This window comes from Ursus arctos, unplaced genomic scaffold (genome assembly GCF_023065955.2).
Source record: "Ursus arctos isolate Adak ecotype North America unplaced genomic scaffold, UrsArc2.0 scaffold_4, whole genome shotgun sequence".
Lineage (NCBI taxonomy): Eukaryota > Metazoa > Chordata > Mammalia > Carnivora > Ursidae > Ursus > Ursus arctos.
Genome location: NW_026623056.1, coordinates 55,571,266 through 55,595,706, shown reverse-complemented (window position 1 = coordinate 55,595,706; position 24,441 = coordinate 55,571,266). Strand labels below are relative to the sequence as shown.

At 36.5% G+C, this 24,441-nt stretch overlaps 1 protein-coding gene across 3 annotated transcripts in view; it reads left to right on the top strand.

Annotated features, from left to right (window-relative positions):
- Positions 1 to 24,441, top strand: part of EPHA3 (EPH receptor A3) — a 348,397-nt gene that overhangs the window by 258,011 nt on the left and 65,945 nt on the right. For all 3 annotated transcript variants that reach the window (XM_044381195.3, XM_026490828.4, XM_044381192.3), the window contains 4 exons: positions 10,825 to 10,949; positions 13,715 to 13,877; positions 21,599 to 21,701; positions 22,416 to 22,483. In XM_044381195.3, coding sequence (XP_044237130.1) covers positions 10,825 to 10,949; positions 13,715 to 13,877; positions 21,599 to 21,701; positions 22,416 to 22,483 — 459 coding nt within the window. The remainder of the gene's footprint in view (positions 1 to 10,824; positions 10,950 to 13,714; positions 13,878 to 21,598; positions 21,702 to 22,415; positions 22,484 to 24,441) is intronic.

Sequence of the window (24,441 nt, the reverse complement as noted above, 5' to 3'; positions counted from 1 at the left end):
CTTGAATATTCAAATTCTTCCAAAACTCATACTAGCTCAAAAGGTATTTGACAAAAATTCTTTAGATAAATTAATCTTGTGCCTGGAACTAAAGAGGTCAAACCACAGGCATCATGGAAATTAAGCAGCAGGTATTCTGCCTCTGCAATTTCCCCTTTGTTTTCTGCTTATATTTTAGAATCTTTATTTGTGGGGAATAAAATGTTATTTATTGCAATGAAATGTTTGCTTTTCTTAATCAAGTGATATGGAGTAGAGAGAGGGAATTTGTTTAGAATAAAATGAGTTTGGGAAGTATTACTAAATGCAAACATGAACAATGCAAATCTTACAGCCAAAATAGAAATTTTGCAGGCATAATTGCTTTTAGAAACTCTGTAATTCTCTGCTGGTGGTCATTTTGTTTGTATAAATATGCAAACATACCCAAATTAGCATATTTCCCACCTGCATTCTTCAGACAGCTAGACTACAAAAAATTAATAAACGCGACCTCTTTTTTATTACTTAATTTGTTAGATTTTAATTGAAATAAGATAATGGGTTTGGGATGCATAATTTGAGGAGATGTAGAGCGCATATGAGGGAGGTTTCATGGAATTATCAAATGCATTTAACTTTTTCCTATTTTACTTAAAAACTTTCACGTGAGGGGAGTCTGGGTGGCTCAGTCCCTTAAGCGTCTGACTTTTGATTTCAACTCAGGTCAAGATCTCAGGGTTCTGGGATCCAGCACCAGGTCTGGGTCAGGCTCACCACTCAGCAGGAAGTCTGCTTCTCTCCCTCAGCCCCTCTCACTGTGCTCCAGCGCTCCCTCGCTTTCTCTCTTAAATAAATAAATAAATCTTCAAAAAAATTGTTTCAGGTGATTTCTTTCAAATTAACAAATAAAGACTATTGTGTTCTTTAAGAGTATAACCATATCATAAATAAGTTCCTAACATAAAGGTAACATATAAGTAGGGCTGTTCTGGAAGTTGATTTTATGGTCATCAAATATTCTATGTTCTATATAGTGACCTTTCAAAAATTTTCTTATCTGGAATACTCCCTTGACCCCCCTCCTTTTATTTTTCAAGCCAATGAGTATTTTTATATGTAAGTAAATTGAATAGGTGTGAGCTAATTTTGAAAATCCAATTTCCAATGTTTGATCAGCCTTTGCAGATTTCCTGGTATGGGAGGTTTGGGCTTTTACCTCCCTAAAGGAAGAGATCAACCTCCATGATTCCTAAGGAGGACTTCCCTGCTTCAGTTACTCTCTGCTGCACTTAGGGTAGAATTGCTAGGCATATACATGCCATATGGGCCAGACCTACACAAGCCATATGCTAAGCACAATCTCTCAACATTTTTTCTGCTTTTGCGCGCAGAATCAATAATATTTAGATGTAACATATACTTCTACAGTGTACATTTATGGAGGGATAATGCACTATAAAATTCATGATTCATACAACAATGAAGAGTAATGGTTGCTCACTCATGCATGTGATACTTATAAGGACAGTTGTTGTTCCTTCATGAATAAATCAATTTCTCACTCACCCAAGAACATAGATAAGTGAAAGTGAAGTTATCATAGGAATGCACTTGAATTCATACAAATGCATGAATGCGCCTGCGTGTGTGTGTGCGCACGTGTATGTGTGTTTTAAATTTTGGTGCCTCAATTAAAGTTAGCTCTTTATGACTTTTTTTTTTATTATGTTATGTTAATCACCATACAGTACTTCATTAGTTTTTGATGTAGTGTTCCATGATTCATTGTTTGTGTATAACACCCAGTGCTCATTGCAATACGTGCCCTCCTTAATACCCATCACTGGGCTAACCCATTCCCCCACCGCCCTCCCCTCTGAAACCCTGTTTGTTTCACGGAGTCCATAGTCTCTCATGGTTCATTTCCCCTTCTAATTCCCCCCCCCTTCATTTTTCCCTTCCTTTTCCTAATGTTTTCCATGCTATTCCTAACGTTCCACATATAAGTGAACCCATATGATAATTATCTTTCTCTGCTTGACTTCTTTCACTTAGCATAATCCCCTCTAGTTCCATCCATGTCAATGCAAATGTTGGGTATCTTTCTGATGGCTGAGTAATATTCCGTTGTATATATGGACCACATAATTTTATCCATTCGTCTTTTGAAGAGCATCACAGCTCCTTCCACGGTTTGGCTATTGTGGACATTGCTGCTATGAACATTGGGGTTCACGTGCCCCTTCTTTTCACTACATCTGTATCTTTGGGATAAATACCCAGTAGTGCAATTCCTGGGTCATAGGGTAGCACTATTTTTAACTTTTTGAAGAACCTCCATACTGTTTTCCAAAGTGGCTGCAGAAGCTTGCAATCACACCGACAGTGTAAGAGGGTTCCCCTTTCTCCACATCCTCTCCAACATTTGTTGTTTCCTGCCTTGTTAATTTTTGCCATTCTAACTGGTGTAAGGTGATATCTCAGTGTGGTTTTGATTTGAATTTCCTTGATGGCTAATGATGTTGAACATTTTTTCATGTGTCTGTTAGCCATTCGTATGTCTTCTTTGGAGAAGTTTCTGTTCATGTCTACTGCCCATTTTTTGACTTGATTATTTGTTTTTTGGGTATTGAGTTTGAGAAGTTCTTCATAGATCTTGTATACCAGCTATTTATTACTTCTGACACAAACCTCAATTGATCCTGCACAACAGGGTATACTATGATGCCTTGAAGAATTTTGGACTGATGAAACTATGGTATCATTCTCTCCATTTTCTTTTCTTTCCTTAATTATAAAAATGAAAGGATCTGGTAAAGATAGAACAAAATGATTCAACTTGAGCCTCAACAGTGCCAACTAGGGGTAGGTCCAGATAAAAGTGTTAGCTTATGATTTAGTGTCTAGTGTCTAACTAACAATGTAATCTGGCTAAAATCATGATGCTGGTGAGCAGAGACACAGGAGCCCAACAGATAGCAACCTTATAAGTACAGAAATACCCATTCCTTAAATAGCATAAGAGGTTAAAACTATATATTATTAAAGCTGTGATAGGCTGGTTTTAACCTTTAGTGTTGGTTAGACATCAAAGACAGTACATCATGGAAGTCTCTGGATTTGATGGGACTGAGACAAAAAATTATAGCAAGACTGTGTGCATGCCAGATATTTTCTTAGATAGCTCATAGTGCTGTTGAGAAGATGTCTATTGCTTGTGTTAACTTGTAGACAATATTACACTATTGTGATTGTTTTAAAATGTAGTTTTTATTATTATTCTTGTATGGTGAGACCAACAGATTGGTCAGGAAATGATTGTTACGAAGGAGATAGTTTGTTAATCACAGTTCCCAAGAGGAAGGGGAGACTACTACACCATGGAGGGCCACACAGAGGAGTACCAGGGTCAGTCAGGAGACAGAAGGAGCGAGTGGAAAGCATGGGCAAGAGCCTTTACTGTGGTTTCTGTGGGAAAGGTAAGGCAAGATAAGATAAGTAGACTTAGGATTGGCTAGTTCAAATTTCAGTGGACTCTGAGGTATAGGGACTTGCTAGCTGTCTGGTACCTAGCCTTGGGATGATTAGGGTGAAGAAATAGTGCCTCTTAGAGAATAGATCCAGATAGAGAAGGTTTTAGATTGATTCCTATTTCTAGGAATTGGCTAGCCTTGGGAGAGGCAGTCTATCCCCAGTCAGCAAGGCTCCAGATGCAAGAGCATCAAGAATACAGAAAATTAAAAAAAAAAAAAAAGTTAATAAGGTGACATAGTAAGTATCTGATCTTTGACACCAGTTTCTGACACAGGAATGCCAAAACTCTTATCATTTCCTAGGTATGAGGAGTGTCTTTTATCCTAATGAGGTGACTCTGGGTGAGTTTCTGAATAACACCTGGATGAGGACTGGTCAATGGAAAGACCAAGCCATGATTAGAAGCTTGGAATTTTCAGCTCTGCTACCCATTCTCTTGAGAAGGGAGAAGGGCTGAGAATGGAGTTAAGATTGATCATGCCTATGTGATGAAGCCTCCGTACACATCCCGATAATACGGTGTTTGGAGAGCTTCCAGGTCTGTGAGCACATCCGTGTACCAGGCAGGTCATACACCAATTCCAATGGAGAGAGAAGTTCCTGTGCTTGGGACCCTCCCAGACATTGCTCTGTGTATCTCTTCATCTGGCTGTTCATCTGTATCTTTTATCATGTTCTTTAATAAATTGATAAATGTAAGTATTGTCCTGAGTGCTGTAAGCCATTCTAGCAAATAAATCAAACTGAAGAAGGAAGTCATGGGAACCCCTGATTTGTATCCAAGTCAGACAGAAGTTGTGAGTAACCCGGAGGCCTACTATTTGCAATTGGTATCTAAGTGGGGGGCAATCTCGTGCGACAGAGTCCTTAACCTGTGGGATCTGATGCTGTCTCCAGTAGACAGTGTCTGAATTTAAATTGTAGGAAACCCAGCTGGTGTCATAAAATTGGTTGCTGTGAGGAAAACCCACAGAATTGTTGACCAAAGGTGTCAGAAGTGTTGTGACTATGGTAATAATAGGAGAAAAAAGGAGAAACACAGGAGGGGAAAAACTAGTTTAAAAAAAAAAAACATATTTGAAGATGGTTCTGATTCTGTGTGGATATTGAATGATATTAAAAGGAGAACTTACTTTAAAAAATAAAGAATGTGAAATGCAACTGAAAAAAATGAAAAATGGGATCTCCTCTTGAAGAATCCATGCAATAAACACCTATGAAACGAACCCTTCTTCTATCACTACTGCTCAAAATTTATTTTCGATATATATGCCTTAAAATGTTTTTCTTCCAGCACTATTGGTTCAGTTGAGAAAATTACTTTTCTCTTTACTACAGAAAATTAATGACATAATTTTATAGATAATGGTATCTCTGCTAAACACATTATAGTTTTCAGTTTAGTTCAAATTTTATTATTTTAACATCAAGAGGTAAATAGAACTTATCTTTCAAAGGCAATAACCACAAAATATATTGTATATTTTGCTGTAAAGCTAACCAAACTGCATAGCTAGTTTTATGCAAGGTTGTCATGATACTAGGCACTGAAGACTCTGAGGGGCTTATAATATAGTGGGAAGACATACTGGTAAGTAAATTATGTAATTACAACACAATGTGGTGGGCTAAATAATAAGAAAATGAACAACTATTCTGTACATCAGAACAGAAGAAGCTGATTAAGTATTGCCTAAGGGACTCAGGAAGGGCTTTATGGGGGAATTATATTAGCAATGGATTTCTAAGGATAATAAATACAAGAGATTTTTCAGATGAAAAAGGAAGAGATTGAATGTTCCAGAGAGCAAGTGTAGCAGCACACTGTGGACAGATGACCAAAGGAATTATCTTTAGAATTTTACTTTGAAAGGAGAGCACTAAATAATAAAGCTGGTATGTGTGTTGCAGTCTTATGAGAAATCTTAAATAATTATGTCATGAATTTCAATGTATGTATCTTATTATAGTCTAGAATTTCCCGAATGTGTGATCTTAAGAGTTTTCTGATACAAACTTCTTAAAAATGTAGATTCCTAGACCTTTCTTTTGGATCTTTTTATTTAGTTAATAAGTTTAGAAAAAAAAACTGATTTGAAATTATGAAATTTTGAAGGAACAGAATGTTAATGTTTCATTTACTTTATAAAATAGTAAGTCATCAAAATGTATAGAAAACTGAATTTCTGGAACAATTGAGATGAAAAGTCTAGCATCCAGGTGAAAATGGCAAGAGTTTGAACTGAAGCAAGGCTGGAAAATTAGAATAAAGAAAATTCGTCAGCTTTCAGATGTTGAAGTTGTTGGCATGCAGGGCTCTTGGTGAAGGAGAATGTATAAAGCGGTTTAACTCTGAAATTCAAACTGGTTAAGCTGTAGAGATAGTGAGTCCTGAGACCCAAACAGGAAATTCCAGAGAACAACAGGTTGAGGAAATCAGGGTAGGGATGGTGAGATGGAGAACATGAAGCTATGAATGATTATGCTAATTCAAACCCAAGAGTGTTTCTGGATTTAATAGAAGGGTTCACTTCTGAAAAAAACCAAGAGGGAAATGTTCTTAAGTGGGCATTGTAATGAATGGCACAAAAATATAAGGGAGTAATGCTTTTAAACGCATGTCTGATTCAAAGTAAAAATCTTTCAACCATTTACTGCATGATATTTTCCCATGGAGATAATTTTTAAAAGCTTTGGCTCACTTAGAAAAGAAATACTGAACCTTTTTGTTATTACTTTAACTTGTCCAATCTCTAAACCACAGATACCTCAGAGGTTCATTAGAAATTCCCAAACCCAGAAAGAGGAAAGTCCCAATAAAAACAAACAAACCAAACCAGATCCTTTAGGAGTTGAAGTTTGAAGTTTTGACTTCCTGATTCTAAGGATGGGTCATATTTTAGCTTCAGAATAATAGTAAATGTAGCTTAAAAACTCCATAGTTAAAATAATGAATCTCTTCCATTTCTGTCAGTAGATTTGGCATGTAAGTGTATCAAGTGTAACTCAAATACAGATTGTAAACCATGCAAGCCCCATTCCTAACTCAATCTCTTTACATGGAAATCTCTTTAGCCCAAACTTTTTTGCTTCTTCATTGTAATTTTTGTTATTATTTCATTAGATACAGTCAATGGCTCAGGTTACACTGAGAATGAGAGAAAATCTTGCCTTTCCTCTTAAATAAATAACTGGGGTTCAGTTATTAACTATTAAGTGTTATACTTCTCTTGTCTCTCTGTCCTCTTGACTAACCATTGCATGTTTGTGATTCAAGAGGATGCCAGTTGCAGTGGTCTGGAACTAGGGAAGTAAACACCCAGTGAACATCCAATCCTTGGTTCCCAGAAAGTGATGTCTTCCTAGAATAGAAATTAAAAAGCATTTTGATATCAGCTTTTATGAAACACATACTAGTAGATAATCTAAGGTGAAAATATCTGAATATCTGTATAGTCCTATGTCATGATAAAAAAAAAATTTTGAAGCATTAATTGAAAGAGCCATGAGCAAGTCCACTGTGGCACCACAAGATTTTTATTTAGTACCTGGAAGTTCTGATTCAGAACTGTAGTGTAAGTATAGGAAAGCTTCATGGAGGACGAATAACTGTGTGATTCATGAACCTCTTTCTCTCCCAACCTTTTTTTTCTTGTATGTGTATTCTTTTAAGAACTATTTCAGTTAAAATATAATACATTTCACTTTACAAAATATATCACGTCTCCTTTCTTTATTCTCCAAAGGACGTGTGTATAACCAGCTGTACCCAAAATAACAAAACCTAAGAATCAAATATTTGCTCCCTCTCAAATATCAATACCACAAAAATGTATTTTACACACCAAGACATTATTTTAAAGAGGGCCATTAACTTACTAAAAATTATTTCCTTCCAACTGTTTTAATTTTTCTTTTTACCACGTTCTTCGTGTGTGTGTGTGTGTGTGTGTGTGTGTGTGTGTGCGTGTATTTTTTTTCCCCCTGCAAAACTCTGCATTTACTAACCTATATAAAGGCCTGGACCGGTTTCACAGTAGCTTACCTTGTCATCAATTTCTTCATCTTGATAAGAGAGTCATTTCAGTAATATATCATTTAACGTATTATAAAAGAGGCACTGGATTAAAACTCCCAGTCTGGAACTATCAAGGTGTTCACCAGTAATTGCTGTTTCACCTTACACACCTGCAGTTTGCTGGGAAAGACTTGTGTCTCCTCCTCCTATGTACCTCTTACTGTAGTGCTGAGCATTTCTCTAGTCTTGGGATAGATTTTTTTTTTCATTCCATGGAACTATGACCCATCATTCTTTCAAATCACAAAATTAAAAAACAAAGACATGAAGACAAAATAAAGCAAGTCTATTTCATGATATACATTGCAATACCACATTCTCTTACACAACATGATAATAAAGGATTTCTATGGATTTGGGAAATTAATACTTTGAACGAACGACTCTTTAATACCTGGAAACTAACTTAAAGAAATGTAATCCATATCACGGTTTCTCATTAATATTACAAATTCCATGAGTGCCTGAGGAAGTGTGGATAAATTATATTCCAAGTCATGAGTTAAGAGTGTTCTAGAAAACCTTTTAAAAAGCATTGATACAGTGGAGTGCCCCTGGAATTCATCTCTTTCTGCAGTATGTTTTATTATGTCTTAAAATTATTTATTAGGAGAGAGAGAAACCATTTCTGTTAATTATTTATTAATATTAAAATATTGATGAGCATTACCTAAATGTAACGGGATTCCAGCTGGTGCACTGGGTTCTAACTGCTGACACACGGCCAACACAAGAGGCGGGTAGTAAAAGAGCAGAACAAATGACTTAACAGGGGCCTAAAAGCAGCAATCAGCAAAGGTTCATTTAACTTAGAGATGGCGCAAGCTTCGAGCAATTGCCTCTACTTAAGTAAGTGTGGAATTACAAAAGACTATTTATTACAGTCAAACAGGGCCCTGCAGCTTGCTCAAAGACCTTTGAAGAATTTCAACAGTTATAAAGTCTTGCTCAGTGCAGAAGCAGTAAAATTTGGGCAGACCCCAAACAGCCTGCAAAGTTTTCATTAAAAAGTTAATACAATCTTTGTCACAATCATTCTTTGAAATGAATTTGTTTCTCTCTTGTTGTTTTTTTTAAAGGGGAGATACCATGCATGATAATTTTCAAAACTTCTTTGAAAATGTATTTTAATTATTAGGGAAAATAAACTGTTTTCATGGTGATATGGAATTAATGTAGGGTCTCCATGGGTTTATTAGGAAAGTGTTCCAACATCAAGCATCTTTGAAATGCTCTGTAAGTGTATATTAAAAGTCACTCTATTAATGGATTTAATTCAGTAGGAAAATTAGTGGAATTTCTCTGTTTTTTTGTATAAAAAGCAAAACTTGTTTCCCAGGACATTAGGACTACAATTTTTCTATTAACAATTGGATAATGAATTGTTTGTTCGTTTTTTTTAAGTAGTAGGGTTAGGTTAAAAGAAAATAACTCTCAAAAAAATAACATACTTTATTTACTTATAACTGAGTGATATATTTAGAAACATCAAATACATTTATAAAATTTTAACTAAATATAACCAAAATAAATATTTCCTCGCTTGTAATCAATTTCAGAGCAGCAAACCACTACAGGTTGGGGGGTGGGGTGGAGGGTAAGGGTATGGTGAAGCCAAGCCAGGAAATAAAATAATAATAATGAATAGATGAAAATTAAGTATGAAAGGTAAATGATGTTAAGTTACATGAAATGATAGTAATTGCTAATGGGAGAAAAATATGAATAAGAAAATACATTTACTTTTCCATCAGAAAAGCAACACCTACATTTTTCCTTGGCAAAAGATTAAATAATCATTCCCAGGCCTTTAAATTAATGATGCTTTAGTTACAAATGAGTTCACAAGATCTTACAAATAATAGAAATAGGAGGATGGGAAACTTATTGCAGTGGATTCTTCATTTAGACTTATACTTTCTAATAAAGTCTCATGAGGCAAGCTTAATGAAAACTATTTTTAAGTAAGGAATAAAAATGAAAGGCAGTTATAGACAGGAGCAATTTGAGAGGTTAGACGCAAAGTCAGCATGTGACAATCACAGAAACATCAAATTCACAAATCCGAAACTTCTAATGCTAGCTTTTAAAGGGAATACAAATACACAGAGTCCTAATTGTTCTTGACTTGAGAAAAATCTATAAGAAAATAGGTCCTTTAGCAATGAAAATAATTCAACGGTTAATGTACTTGAGAATTCTTGATTTTTGGTTGTTTCATGTTTGCAATTTATTTTGCTGCGTTCCATTAGGGCAGGATGCTGCTGAACCCCACAGTGAGATATTTCAGTTGGCCAGTGTACCAAGATTGAGATTTGAAACCAGAAGTGCACTGAGGGATAGCATGCATTTTTATTTTAAGTGGAAGGATGTGAAGTAAGATATCACTTAAAATATATTTAATCTTCCATTAGAAATGAGGGTGACCCTATGATGTTTGATCCAAACATGATTTTTATTCATGTTCTATACTTTTGATAATGCATAGCAAACAATAACAAATATAGAGTCAACACCCAATAAGATACCTCAGAATATATCCAGAGATTTGTGACACAAAGTGCAGTCAGTTCCTTGGTACTTCTTATTAAATATTTTCTTCTTAAGAAATAAAAATGTAAAAGCAGACAATTGTTGTTTCCTGACATATATTTTTATTCATGAGAGATTTTTGTCAAAAGTCAAGACCTACTATAATATGTTCTAAACCCTGTCCATTTTACAATACACTAAATATTATTATTACCTATAGATACCATGGGACTCCTTGTGCATAATGGATTCCAGTCCTCTTACAGAGTTGCATATGAAAATGTTATCAATGAGCTGCAGAATCTGGCATTAATAGCTTTGCAACATTATAACAAATAGGTAGCCCTGATGTTTTGTTCTTTTTTTAATATATCAAATATATTTCATTGCTTACATTATAGTAGCAGATTGAAAACATCTGCTCACTTGCCACTAGTCCACCAGCAGCTGAAAATCTCAGCTCATTTTCCATAGGCTTGTATGTACCAGGGCTATAATCCAGCTGCTGAGGCTTGATATGGGGCCAGATTAATACTCCAGAGCCTTTGAAATGGAGATGGTGCTTTCTTGCCAAAGATTAGAGCAGTGATAGCCTGCATTTGCTTGTTCCCTTCTCTCTCTGCTCTTCTTTACCACCCTTCCTAATTGGATTGATTTGTGTCCTCCCACTATCCCCTCCCGTTGTTCTTTCTCTACAGCTCCATCGCCTGTCATGACGATTAAGAAGGATCGAACGTCCAGAAACAGCATCTCTTTATCTTGGCAGGAACCTGAACACCCTAATGGGATCATATTGGACTACGAGGTCAAATACTATGAAAAGGTGGGGAGATGATGTTAAAGGGTTGGGTCATGTAGGGAAAGAGGTGACCTTCTTATGAGCTGTGTGCTTGCAAAGAAACCAATGGCATTACTAAGAAGGGGTAGAGCGCTGTTTGGAAAGCTGGTCACGTGATACCTTTGATTTATCAGTAGAGGGGGGTTTTGAAGGCATTGTGTCAAATATCCCCCATTCTATAGCAATAAGTCACAGCAAAAATGTCAGTACCAAACTTAAGCCATCTAGTTATGGCATTAGAAATGACATTTATGTCCTCCTCCTCTGAGACCGCTGTTCTACCAATTATTTCACTGATTCCTTAGCCTGTTGATGAGCTATTTCTTAGTTCATTGCCTTAAGCACCATTTCCTGACCTTCACATTCACATGAATTTCATTCAGTACAGATGGGAACACTGAACTAATAAAACCATTGTATTATTGAACTGACAATGAAAAGCTTTCTTGATACTGTACAAGGTAATTTAGAAGGTGGGAGTGGATGGATAAGTTTGCTCCACATCATAATATTGTGGTTCAGTAATACAATTATAAAAATAGGTGCATGATTATTTATAAGTAGAATTTAGGCTATAGTATTTCATCACCTCTAAATGGCACTTATTTCTCCCTGATTATAAATTATGGTGATGTTTGAAAGCAAGACCTATTCAAATCTTACCAGAACTGAGTGGTTTTATAGCTACTAATGTGAACAAAAGGTATTTGTGAGGAGCTGTCAAAGTATTTGCAAGCGAGTTAAAAGCAAATCATGCATTTATATAACACTTTATAGAATACTTCTGAGTACATTATTTAATTTTGAGTTGTCTGATGATCCTGTGAAATTGGGTAATTAAGTTCATTCACAAGTAAGAAAACAGAGTCAGTGGCATTATTTGAAATTTCTCACAGCCTTGCTGCCAATAAACAGGTCTTGGTTTTGAATCCTGGCAGCCATGACTCCTCCTGTAGTGGGTTTCTTGTATTACATGCCTTGCTCTCCATGAGAATGGATTATTAGAGACATGAGAATTAGTGGTATGATCAGTTGTGCAAAAAAGAGTAATGTAGAAACATTCATTTGCATTGTGTAGCTATTCTCTTTATTGAGGTTAATGTATTTCACAAGTGTGATGCCATTTTTTTTTCATACTGACCCCATGCAAGGAAGAGGGATATCTCTTTCATTAAAAGAAAAGAGAGACCTAATCAACTTCATTGTGCTAAAGTCATAGTATAAATAACTTTCAGGGCTCCACTGTAGCACAGTGAAATACTCATCTGATCATGATCTTCTATTTTTAAAAGCATGATGAGATTGGGCAAATATTAGAATACATGTTTTATAGACGATGCAACAAAATAAAAAGAAAAGTAATGATACATCCATAAAGCAAAGCCAGGAAGCACCCGACCTTTAGATCTGCAGAGCCCTATTAAAAAATGCAGTCAATTTATATTCCTATCTTTTACAAACATAAAAAAAAATTCTGAACTTCTTTCAAATTATACCAACAAAGCACAATGAACATTCTTGTAGTAAAATAATATTAACCAATATAGGAAAAAATGGCTGAATCTATTCACTATTCCCTAAACATTTTAAAATTTGATACAAACATGCATGTGATATTATCTTTAGTATCTATTTATAAAAATATTTATATTATTCATACATAAATTTAAAAATTATTCCCAATTATATATAATGCTTGGAAATATTTTGAATGTTGCCCTAGAATTTAAGCTCTATAAGGTCTTTCCTGACTACTACACCAATGAGGACGGGCAGAGTTGAGTTTTGGGTATAGGTTCAACAATTTCTTTAACAAATGAAGTAATTATTCTTGTAAAATAAATATATTTGATCCTTTTCATTTTTTAATATACCAATTTAAATGCTACCTAGTACCTAACTAGCATCTTTAACTACAAAGTATCTGTAATGTACACTTCTTCTGTAATATTCTATGTCGTTTTGGTTAAGGATATCCACTCTGGGCCCCACCCCAGGGGCAGGGACATTCCATCATTGTTCAAAATCAGGTTACCCATAAAATACTCAGTGTGTATTAATGTGCCTTAGGGGAAAAACACAGCTCTGTGTAAATCCACTTTTTCTACACAAGACTTGACACAAAAAAGACTTCCCTGTTAATGTGCACTGTCAATCTCCTAATATACAATATAAGTCCCCTGGAGGAGATCCCTTGGGGAAATATCTCTAGACTTCAATCTGAAGATATTTGTCTCTACTAAACCACAGTGACTAAGATTAAATACAGTGCACGTATAACTGATGCTGAGAAAGTTATGAATGTAAAACCTGGACCTTTTTTAAGTTTAATATTTTACAATTGATAATAATATTTTTCTGAGAATCAGTAAGGCATTCCTATTAAGTTTAATTCAAAGGGGGTATTTTCCTCTTTGTAAGTTTATTTTTTGAAATTAGATCGAAGCTTCCATTCGGACTTGGCTTGGAAGAAATTTCACTTGCATATTCACAAATTGGTAAGAACGAAGACTTTTCCTGCTTTATGTGCAGGACACAAATCATTTTAGCCACGTTGGAAGATTCTGTAAATATTTTTAGCTTAAAAGATGCCTCTATTGCATTCAGAGAGTGAAACGATCCTTGTCTCTTTTATATGTCCTAGGCTCTGCGTTAAAATCTGAAAGAACTGGTTTTGAGTGGTTCACCTTTTTTATCATTTGATAGCATTATGAAGATTTGATTTTAACATGATTTTTCTTACCTCACAGCAGGAGCAAGAGACAAGTTATACCATTCTGAGGGCAAGAGGCACGAATGTTACCATCAGTAGCCTCAAGCCTGACACTACTTATGTATTCCAAATCCGAGCCCGAACAGCAGCTGGATACGGGACCAACAGCCGCAAGTTTGAGTTTGAAACTAGCCCGGACTGTATGTATTATTTCAGCGTAGTGTATAGGGGTGGGGCTGTTGTAAAGGTGTCTGATAATTCATTCTCATTCTCTCTAAATTTTAACCAAGTTAAAATAATTCTCAATATTTAGGTATTGAGAAACATTGAAAGTAAATTGCTTGAAATATTTAACAATTTGTATGGTATCGAGTCTGCGGATTTGTGTTTGTGTGGGTGTGCACTGGTCTTTTTTTTTTTTTTTTATTCTACAAATCAAACGTATTCTAATGCCTGGAATGCTATTGGTCCTCTATTGACCATAAATTGCTTTGAGGAAAATTATAGAATATGGTAACACACCCCAGTACCTGTTAATCCAGATGTTCTAGGTTCATTGCATGATTCAGTGAACTACGAAAATGAAACTTGCTGATCCATGAGGATTTTAATATTGTTTTAATCCTTAACACATTCAATCTTCTGTCACTTGGATATTAAGGATTTTCTAAAACCTAATTTATCACCTCATTTACATTCACAAGCAGTTTGGATAGTCTTGTGCGTCTGACACCAAATTTGGCATAAATTGGTCTAAAATTGGCAAACATTTTCCCAGTAGCATTTCTCTTTTCTTCAAATGCCATTTGCTTCATATTAGAAAAACCCTCCGCTAAAATATAATTTTCAAAAATGTACTATCATGGCCATGGTACTAATACAGAGTGAATACACGTTCAAGTTAAGGATTTTATTTAGTTTATTAATGAAGAGACTATAATATATTTATCTATATTTTATTTATGTTCATTATATCCTACAAAAGATTAAACTGGTTCATTTATTTATTTTTTTAGATTAAACTGGAAAAAGGAAAATTTGAAGAACAGATATAAATATACATATAAAAACATATTTGTGCATGAATGTATATAGGCAATAGGGAATACTTACAAATTTATTAATTTGTCCCAAACTGTTTAATATCTTATAGGACAATAAATGTAATAATTGGAGTCATCTTTTCTACTGCACATAAACCATTTGTGTCTCTAGTGAATGTTATGTTTTAATTGTAATGGAAAAAAACTGTATACATCACGCAGTTCCCTGCAACTTAAATTCAGTTGTAAAACAGCCTAGAAAGACAATCTAAGATGAACGCCCTTTAGAAAACAGGTTATCCAAGGAGGGTCTGACAATGGCCAGCACTGTCTTGAAAGGAAACCCAGTAATCTCTTTTGATTGTCCCAATTTGCCATTTCTCCTAGCATGCATATTTCCTATTTAAATATTTTGTTCATGACATTAAATATCATTGGCTTCGGTGCAGTAATATTTTTATTATGCCCACAATGCATACCTAATAGAAACATTAAGGATTAACACAGATTATAAGAACTGTTCGAGTTAATATAATACTCTATTGAATAGTTATTTTATGGCACACTTTTGGTCAGGTGATTAGAAATGCTGCTTACAATAACAAGGTGTACCTTCTGCAAGGTATTGAAAATCTGGTGTTCTTAGAAATCATCAGCTCACAGCTGAAACATGACAATTGTTTTAACTCAAAGGGGAGCTGCGATCCTCAAAAGTGCAAATCTATGCTTCAAGACCTCTCCTAATCCTCCTGTGATGGATGTACATGTTTACCCCACTGCGGCAGTCACGGGCGTGCCTGCTCAGATCTCCCTGCTGCCAAGCCTGCAGCGGGCAGACAGCCTCCAGCTGCTGCCCCTTCAGGACCCACCGCAGCCTTCATGCATGGGCCACGCTCCCCTCGATGACTGAACCCCGCAAGGGGACTGGAGCCAGGGCTTTCCTGCCTAATGCAGGACTCCTCTATGGACAATCTTCACTCTGGGACTAGACTCCAAGGAGAAATCGTTCTCTGAGAACATTAGAATCAAAATGTTACAAAATACCATGAAAGTACATCTGAATAAGTTTTAAAAACAAATTTAAATTTTTATTTTATTTTTTTAAAGATTTTATTTATTTATTTGACAGAGAGGGAGCACAAGTAGGCAGAGCAGCAGGCGGAGGGAGGAGAGGCAGGCTTCCTGCTGAGCAGAGAGCCTGATGCAGAACTTGATCCCAGATCACGACCTGAGCCGAAGGCAGACGCTTCACCGACTGAGCAACCCCAGCGCCTCTAAAGTTAAAATTCTAGATGACTCAATAACAAAGCTTAATTGTTTTTTTTTTTTTTAAAGATTTTATTTATTTATGTAACAGAGAGACAGCCAGCGAGAGAGGGAACACAGCAGGCGAGTGAGAGGAAGAAGCAGGCTCCCAGAGGAGGAGCCCGATGTGGGACTCGATCCCGGAACGCCGGGATCACGCCCTGAGCCGAAGGCAGACGCTTTAACGACTGCGCTACCCAGGCGCCCCACAAAGCTTAATTGTAATTTAACATTAGTAGTTCTAAATCTGTTCTAAATCTTTTTGTTTAAATAATGCAACACAAGTTTCATTTTTCTTTTCTTTTCGTTTTTTTTTTTTTTAAGATTTTATTTTCAAATAATGTCTACACCCAGCAAAGGCTCGAACTCACAACCCCAAGATCAACAGTTGCATGCTCCACCGACTGAGTCTGTCAGTCTCCCTGCAGAAAAGTTTTTTGTTCTGAAATGATTACAAATTGAATTTCTTTTTCAAACTTTTAAATGATATGTAAGTTAGCAACAGGAAGATCTATATTTGCTTTACTAAGAAAGATCACAAATCCCAGGAAGAGAAAAAAACGAATGTTCGTTATATCCTGTGGTAGAAATGAGGCATGTTGAGGGACAGGAGGGTCAGATCACCATTAGATAAACCTTCATTACATTCCATATATGCATGTTCTTAATCAGCACTTAACTCTATCTGATATGTAAATTTGCAAAAGGAACAACAAATTCCTGTATATGAATGTGATTCCGGATTTACTACAGATGCGGCTGTGGCGGCATTCTGCACGAACCTCTAATGAGGCTTCAGTGTCTGAAGTTTAAGAAATATTCCATTTGAAAACTGCAGGGTCTTGGGGTTTTGCTAAATAAATTTTATATTTGTGATACTTCCACTGATTGATAGAGCAGATAAAAGGAGATAAGGAAAAGATGAGCTTTTTATTTTATTTTTAAGATTTTATTTATTTATTTATTTATTTATTTTATTTATTTATTTATTTTTGATAGAGAGAGAGAGACAGCCAGAGAGAGAGGGAACACAAGCAGGGGGAGTAGGAGAGGAAGAAGCAGGCTCCCAGCGGAAGAGCCTGATGTGGGGCTCGATCCCATAACCCCAGGATCACACCCTGTGCCGAAGGCAGATGCTTAAGGACTGAGCCACCCAGGCGCCCCCAAGATGAGCTTTTTAACATCCTTTTCCTCATTTATGAAAATCTGGTAGTTGTGCAGTTCGATTTTTATTTTTATTTATTTATTATTTATTTTTAAAGATTTTATTTATTTACTTGAGAGAGAGAGAGCACACACACAAGAGCAGGGACAGGGGCAGAGGGAGAGGGAGAAACAGACTCCATGATGAGCAGGGAGCAGGTACGTCATGGGGCTCAATCCTAGGACCCCAGGATCATGTCCTGAGCAGAGGCAGGCACTTAACCAACTGAGCCATCCAGGCTCCCCTCAGTTTGATTTTTTTAAAAAATCAATTTATTCTTGTTGCTTCACCATAGAATTCTTCCAGACTTTAAATATAGATGAGGAAAAAAGGTATCTTTTGTCTTGGGAGGAAAAAGACAAAAATCAACTTTCTATTTTTTTTAAAGATTTATTTATTTGAGAGAGAGAGTGGTGGGGGGAAGGCAGAGAGAGACAATCTTCAAGCAGACTCCCCATTGAATGTACAGCCTGATGCGGGGCTTGATCTCACAACCCTGAGATCCTGACATGATCCGAAACCAAGAGTTGGACGCTTAATGGACTGAGCCACACAGGTGCCCCTAACTTTCTATTTTTTTTTGTCAAAATGATATCTTCATAAAAATTCTAAGAACTTAAGAGTCTTGTTATAGTTGATATTAAAATATACATATACATATATATATACATAAAAGACTCATATTTGGATTTCTTTAACAGTTCACTGTTTATTATACTTTTTATTTTTTAATTTTTTCTAGTTTTTATGTCTAAAAATTATATGAAAAGTTCCCATTCATAACACATGTAGATAGTTCTCAGTAGAACAAAGTGTATTTTTACCTGGAATTTAGATAATATTTTTTGAACTTGGTTAAAATATCTTACTTTTTCAGTGATTATCATCTTCCTCTTACCGAAGAGAAAACTGAGAAATAGGGAGGTTTAAGTAAGCCTTCCAAAACCATACCATTGGTAAATGATGGGTCTGATTCTAGAACCCATGTATTTATGTGATAATATATTAAGCATTCTCAGAAGCATTTTATCTGGTCCTGTTCCATAAGCTATTCATATACTATTATTTCCTTTATAGGTGGCCTAGGACACAGAGTTTATATGTTTTTTTCTCAGGTTGCATAGCCAATAAGTGGGATCAATGAGCCTAGAATCTCCAACTTTTGGGGTACTGATCCAGTGCTGCGATTGCACATTTAAAAAATATATATGTATATGGTTGAAGCTGCAGAGTTTATAGGAGTAAAGGGGCTTCCCTAGAGTCCAGGCAACATCTCCAAAGCAAGGAGTATGAAGAGTATGAAACTGTGGCCTGCTTGGAAAACACAGTCAACTGTCTAGAAACCCTCAGTGGGCAGAAACTGAATCCACAGCACTTTTTGCCAGTTTTTCACTGGGGAAATGAAATAATAAAAATATGTAACATTTATTAAGCATTTACTATGGGCCTGACACTGTTTTAAGTGTTTTAACTGCGTTAGCCCATGTAACCCTCCCAACAGTGATCTTACGTCACACAGCAAGTAAGTGCAAACCCAGGCATTCTAGTTCCCGAGAATGAGCTCTTACCCAGCCTGCTCTAGGGAGAGAAAGCCGACGGTAGGTGCAGGATGTACCAAAATGGGAAGTGACTCGAAATAGGAGAAGCAGTTTGTTTGTGGGAAAAAATACTCAAAATGAGTTTCTAAGACATGTAATAGATATCAGTGTTTAGCAGCGTGCCACGTAAAATCATTGGACAACCTTATTATGCATTTAGTCAATATTACTCATTAAAATGTTTGCTGATTTCACCAGCAAAAACAATCAGTTTGATTATGTGCTTTAGATAGTCTCCAGGATTCATAGCTATTTAGAGCTAGAGGAAATTGCAGAGATGTCCTAGTTTAATCCTGCCTGTGACGGAAAAAAAAAATCGAGAGGTCCTCTTTCTTCTATCATGTTTCCCCTCCCAGTTTCACAGACTTTTATTTTATCGACTGGCAAAAATTTACAGAGAATGTAGAACTTGCTGCTCTTTATAAGTTATTACAGGGTACAAAATGGAATGGGTACAAAATGGATAGAGTTATTATTATAGGTTTATGGAGCATTATTGAATCACTGGGTTAAGTTATTTTGCAGACTAATCACAGATCTATATCCCATGCATGGGGATGTAACAGTCTAGGTCTTCAGGGAGGCAGATGTGAAGATGGAATTACAAGAGCTTTATGGGGGGGAATGCAGGTAGGGGAAACGGGCGGGAAGAGCAGAACGGGTCAAGCAGCACCTCAGGCTGGGAGGTAGGTCAGCTGTCTATGAAGAGATGGAGGGAAAGAGAAGAGTCGAGAGGAAGACTCAGACAGCAGTGAAGCTCTGAGGGTCTCAGAAGCCCACAGGGAGCCCCAGAATGAGGACTGCCATTGAGGAGTCCTGCGCTGAGCTGGGAGGGCATGGCTCCAGTCTCCTGGGGGTGGTTAGTCATCGAGGGGAGCGTGGCCCGTGCGTGAAGGCTGCGGTGGGTCCTGAAGGGGCAGCTGTCTGCCCGCTGCAGGCTTGGCAGCAGGGAGATCTGAGCAGGCACGCCCGTGACTGCCACAGTGGGGTAAACAACAGTTTGCTGGTAATAAAGTGCTTGGAGCAGTTTATATTATGAATATGCCATCCTGCCACACGTTGAGCTCTTTTTTTCAGATGCTGACAGGACTTCTCATATCCTATCTGCCATGTCTCTTCATTTGTATCACTTAGCTTTTCTTAAAGCAGCATTATTTTCAAGAAGACCTTCCAAAATTAGATGTTGATCAGGCTGAACATTTGATATTGGCTCCTGGAGAGGAGATGGTATTCAAATAATCAAACTCTCTCTTCTAAGTTCTTTTGATACATCACTCACTCATTTGTGCACTGGCATTTACTACAAGAACAATATATATTAAAATATGAGCATGTGAAAGGGGTTGTTCCAGGAGCCGTGCATATTTTAGAAAGCCTGGAGATCAAGATGCTTATGGAGTTTGTTAGCAGATGAGGCTGGGGGTGTAGGCAAGGAACATGATCTTAAATGGCTTTACCTTCTCTGCTGTGGAATTTGCATTTTATCTTAAAAGTGATGGAGAGCCCTGCAAAACTTTTATGCATGAAAATGACATGGTCAAATTCATGGTTTAGAAGGAATACTCTGGTGGCCATGCAAATAGAGACCAATTAGGAATTTCTAATTGTAATCCAGAAGAGAAATGAAGACACAAACTAAAACATTTAAAGAGTTTGGTGATTAACTGGATATTGAATGATCAGAAGAGGAAGAAGACAAGATGACTTCATATTTATGGTCTACATCCTTGCTACTCAAAATGTGGACCGAAATCTGCAGCAGCCGTATCACTGGGAACTCCCAAGAAAAGCACAGTATCAGTCTCCACTCTAGACCAGCTGGATCAGAAACCACTTTTCCAAAAAGTTTCTCAAGGGATTTGAATGAACACTGAAGTTAGAGAAGCATTGGTCTAGCTCAAGGGTCAGTAAACTTACTCTGTCAAGGGCTAGATAATAAATATTTTAGGCTTTGTGTGTGTAGTCTCTGTTCCTCCTACTCAGCTTGGCTATTGTAGCATAAAAGCAGCCAAAGACAATACACAATGAATGTGGCTGTGTTCCAATGCAATTTTACTCACGGACACCAAACTTGAATTTTATATAATTTTTACATGTCAAAAAATCTTCTTTTGACTTTTTACAACCATTAAAAGAATATAAAAACATTGTAAGCTCCTGGGCTTTACGAAAACTGGTGGCAGGCCAGGCTTGACCCCTGGGCCATTTTTCCAACACCTTGTCTGAGTGAGTGAGTGAGTGAGTGAGTGAGTGAGTGAGTGAGTGAGTGAGTGAATGAGTGATGGGCCATTCACAAAGGTAGGAAATACAGGGAGAAGAACAATTTGTTGGTGGTGTGTGCTGTAAAACATTTAAATAACTCTAGATATTGGAGGCTAAACAAGCTTGATTAGAAAGCTTTTATCATTTTGTTCCTGCAAATCTTACCTGTTCTCTATGTGCCTCTGGTAACTTCTGGTTTATCCAATGAGTTTCTTTGCAGTCAGGATAGAGAAAACCAGTCCAGGATATTTCACACGGCAGGAACTCAAGGTGTGTTTAATTGATGCCATTGAAACAGAGTATTATATCTTATACATTAGAAATTTCAAGAACCATTGTAGGAAATGTCTATTTTTTTTATTTTTTTACACCTAGTGAAGAATTCTATCTGTCGTAGGCAGTCAGCCGTATTTCAGGTAAAAGCAGAGTAAATATGGCTTTTCCGTGCAGATGTTAGTTATGGTATGTTAATGCCTGACCTTTTCTTATTTTTCTCCTTCACCCCACAGCTTTCTCCATCTCCGGGGAAAACAGCCAAGTGGTGATGATTGCCATTTCGGCGGCCGTGGCGATTATCCTGCTCACGGTCGTCACCTACGTCTTGATTGGGAGGTGAGTTCGCAGTCTCCTTTACCACTTATTTTCATTATTGCTTTGCCTGCTCCCTTCAGCGGCCGCTAAAATCTGGAGTGTGGTCCATGAAGTATTCTAACAAACAAGCATGTCTCCACTTAGATCTAGATCTTTCTTTCTTCCCCTTCCTTTCTTTTGTTTCTTCATCGTCAGTTTTGATTTTCTTTCTTCCATTAAATTCCTGCCCCACTCTTTAACACATTCCACTTCTCTGCTCTCTCTTTTGACCTCACTTGCAGTTTTTACTTTCTTTTTCCAATTATCCTCTCACTCTTCAAATACGCCCCAGATTTCCCTACCACTTTCTCACCCAGAACACTGGTAACACGGCACAGCGCTAATCACTAACAATGGAGACTTTACCCTTCATTCATTCTAACAGCAGTTGTTAAAAAAAAAAAAAAAAAAAAACACTATAAACACTTTCTAAGGCCATTATAAAGACTGAACTGAAGGGGTCTGCACAGTGGGGAAGCAACCCTACATATCTCCTCATTAGGCAGCTTTCCAGAGTCCCCAGAGAAAGGGGCTTTCTATAAAGGATTTAGAAAATATGAAGTCATTAAACTTTCACTAAAGCATTTAATTGTTTGAGGAAAACGCTTTATTTTTTGTGCTTTGCACATTCTGAGCATAGATAATTGCGTTAAGTATATTTTCTTTCTGTGTTCTCTTCCCTTGACTTACCTCCAGGTTCTGTGGCTATAACAAGTCAAAACACAGTGCAGATGAAAAAAGGCTTCATTTCGGGAATGGACATTGTAAGTTCCTAAGATGTTTTGGTGCTTTGGCTTTTACCATTTCAGTTTTCCCAGGTGTTGATTTATAATTGGATAACTTCCTCACAAAGAGAATGCAAAAGCAGTTGGATGAAAGAATTGAGCAAATTAAATTAATTTTAAATGGAGAAGGAAATTCATGGCTCCGCATTAAGTAATTTTTACATGGCCACATTTCAGCACACTTAAGCTAAAGGGAAGGATAAACTGTGGTTTCTATCCAGATAATGCACATGATGGGGAGTATGGACTATAGTCAGTTCTGCATAGCTGAAAGGCAAAGCGTATCTTCAATTTCCTCATTTCTCGTCCTTTGCTAAAATCTAAATAGGAAAATTTCCCTTTCCTAACTCTCAAATAAATATAAACAACCTCTGTTTATGTGAAATGCCTTACTCTGTTTTGTCAACCAACCAGGAGAGAGCCTTTAAAGTAAACTGTATATTTTGGAGTTACATGATATCCAACTGGTAGGAAAGCCTTTTCCTTCATATTTTAATACCTGTCAGTTTAGTGTCTTTTTAATATTTTCTAAAAGAAATTTTTTTTTTTTTTTTTTTTTTTTTTTTTAGGAAATGAAGTGTTTATATCTAATAAGACTCTTTTTTCTTCTTCTTCTTCTTCTTGCAAAACAAATCATCCCAGGCGTTTTGATTTTCCAAACTATGGCTCAGTTTAATGTGGCAATTACTAATCAGTGGACTCAAAGGGAATAATAGCATGTTCTTATGGAAATTAGTGCACACTATACTCATACTTACGTGCTCTCAAATAATCCCAATATAACTGATGTGGTCTTGTAAGCATTACTTTCTTTGGCATTCACCGTTGCCTTGTAAAATGATTTTCAATTCAGCATCATACTTCGTATCAGCCACTGGCTTTGCATCTAAAAATTATAAATCTAGTTATAACTCAAGTAAAAGCTTGATTACCTGTTGCCAACATGCAAGGGGGATACAGTAGCTTGCGAAAAAAAAAAAAAAAAAAAGGAATGTCTTCCAAAATGTAAATTGATGTGATATGAACACAGTGACAGGGTTTACTGATGGCATTGTTTGTTTTCTCCATCTCATTGCAGTCATTACAGAATAATTCACAAAAGCCAAAGCAGTACCTTCCTAATAGCAGCATCTCATCATTTCAGATTAGTTAGGTTACCAACTCAAAAGTCTTAAAAGAATGAATGAGCAAATTACAGGATACTTGTCTAGCTTTTTTCATGGTCCCAAAAAACAGAGTCAGAGTCGCCATGCACAAATTAGAGCAGTTGCATTCCTGTGGATTAAGTTGTTCTTAATTTGAGTTAGTCAATGTAAATATTGTCTTTAGAGCAAAATCATACTTTTTTTATATCAAGATTGTAAATCTCATTAATTTGGAACAATGATATATCTCTGTATCCCAATTGTAAGCAGGTTCTCTATCGCTCCAATCTGTTTTAACTGTTGGTTTTTCTGGTGGGGTTGGTTAAAACTTTAATTTTCTTCAAATGCACAATATCTTTATGACAGACAAAAAACAAGAAATGTATTTCATCCTAGCCATAAAGGCATAAAATAACTTATATGCATGTCATAAACTTTCTGTGTCTTAATGCTACAGCTGGTTTATTTCAGACCATTTATTTGGTATTACTTTAAAAAGCTCTAGCTATGAACTATTCCCTCCAGCCTTGTTACAAATCCTATAATATTGCTTCAAAAGGAAAGAAATGTGTTTCACCTCCTAAGATCCTGTCCCCTTGCCCTCTCCGGCTAGGCCTTTTTATTTTTTGCTATCCTTAGGGCAACTCATGCTGGTAAAATGGAAATGTAAATTATTGTGTTTGCACAGAACGAGCTGTAAAGTAGTGTAGCTTAACACGTGTGCATGTGTTTATTATCTGGTTTTCTTGACACAGCCCAGTTACTCTGTATGTTGCCCTTAATTATTGGTGT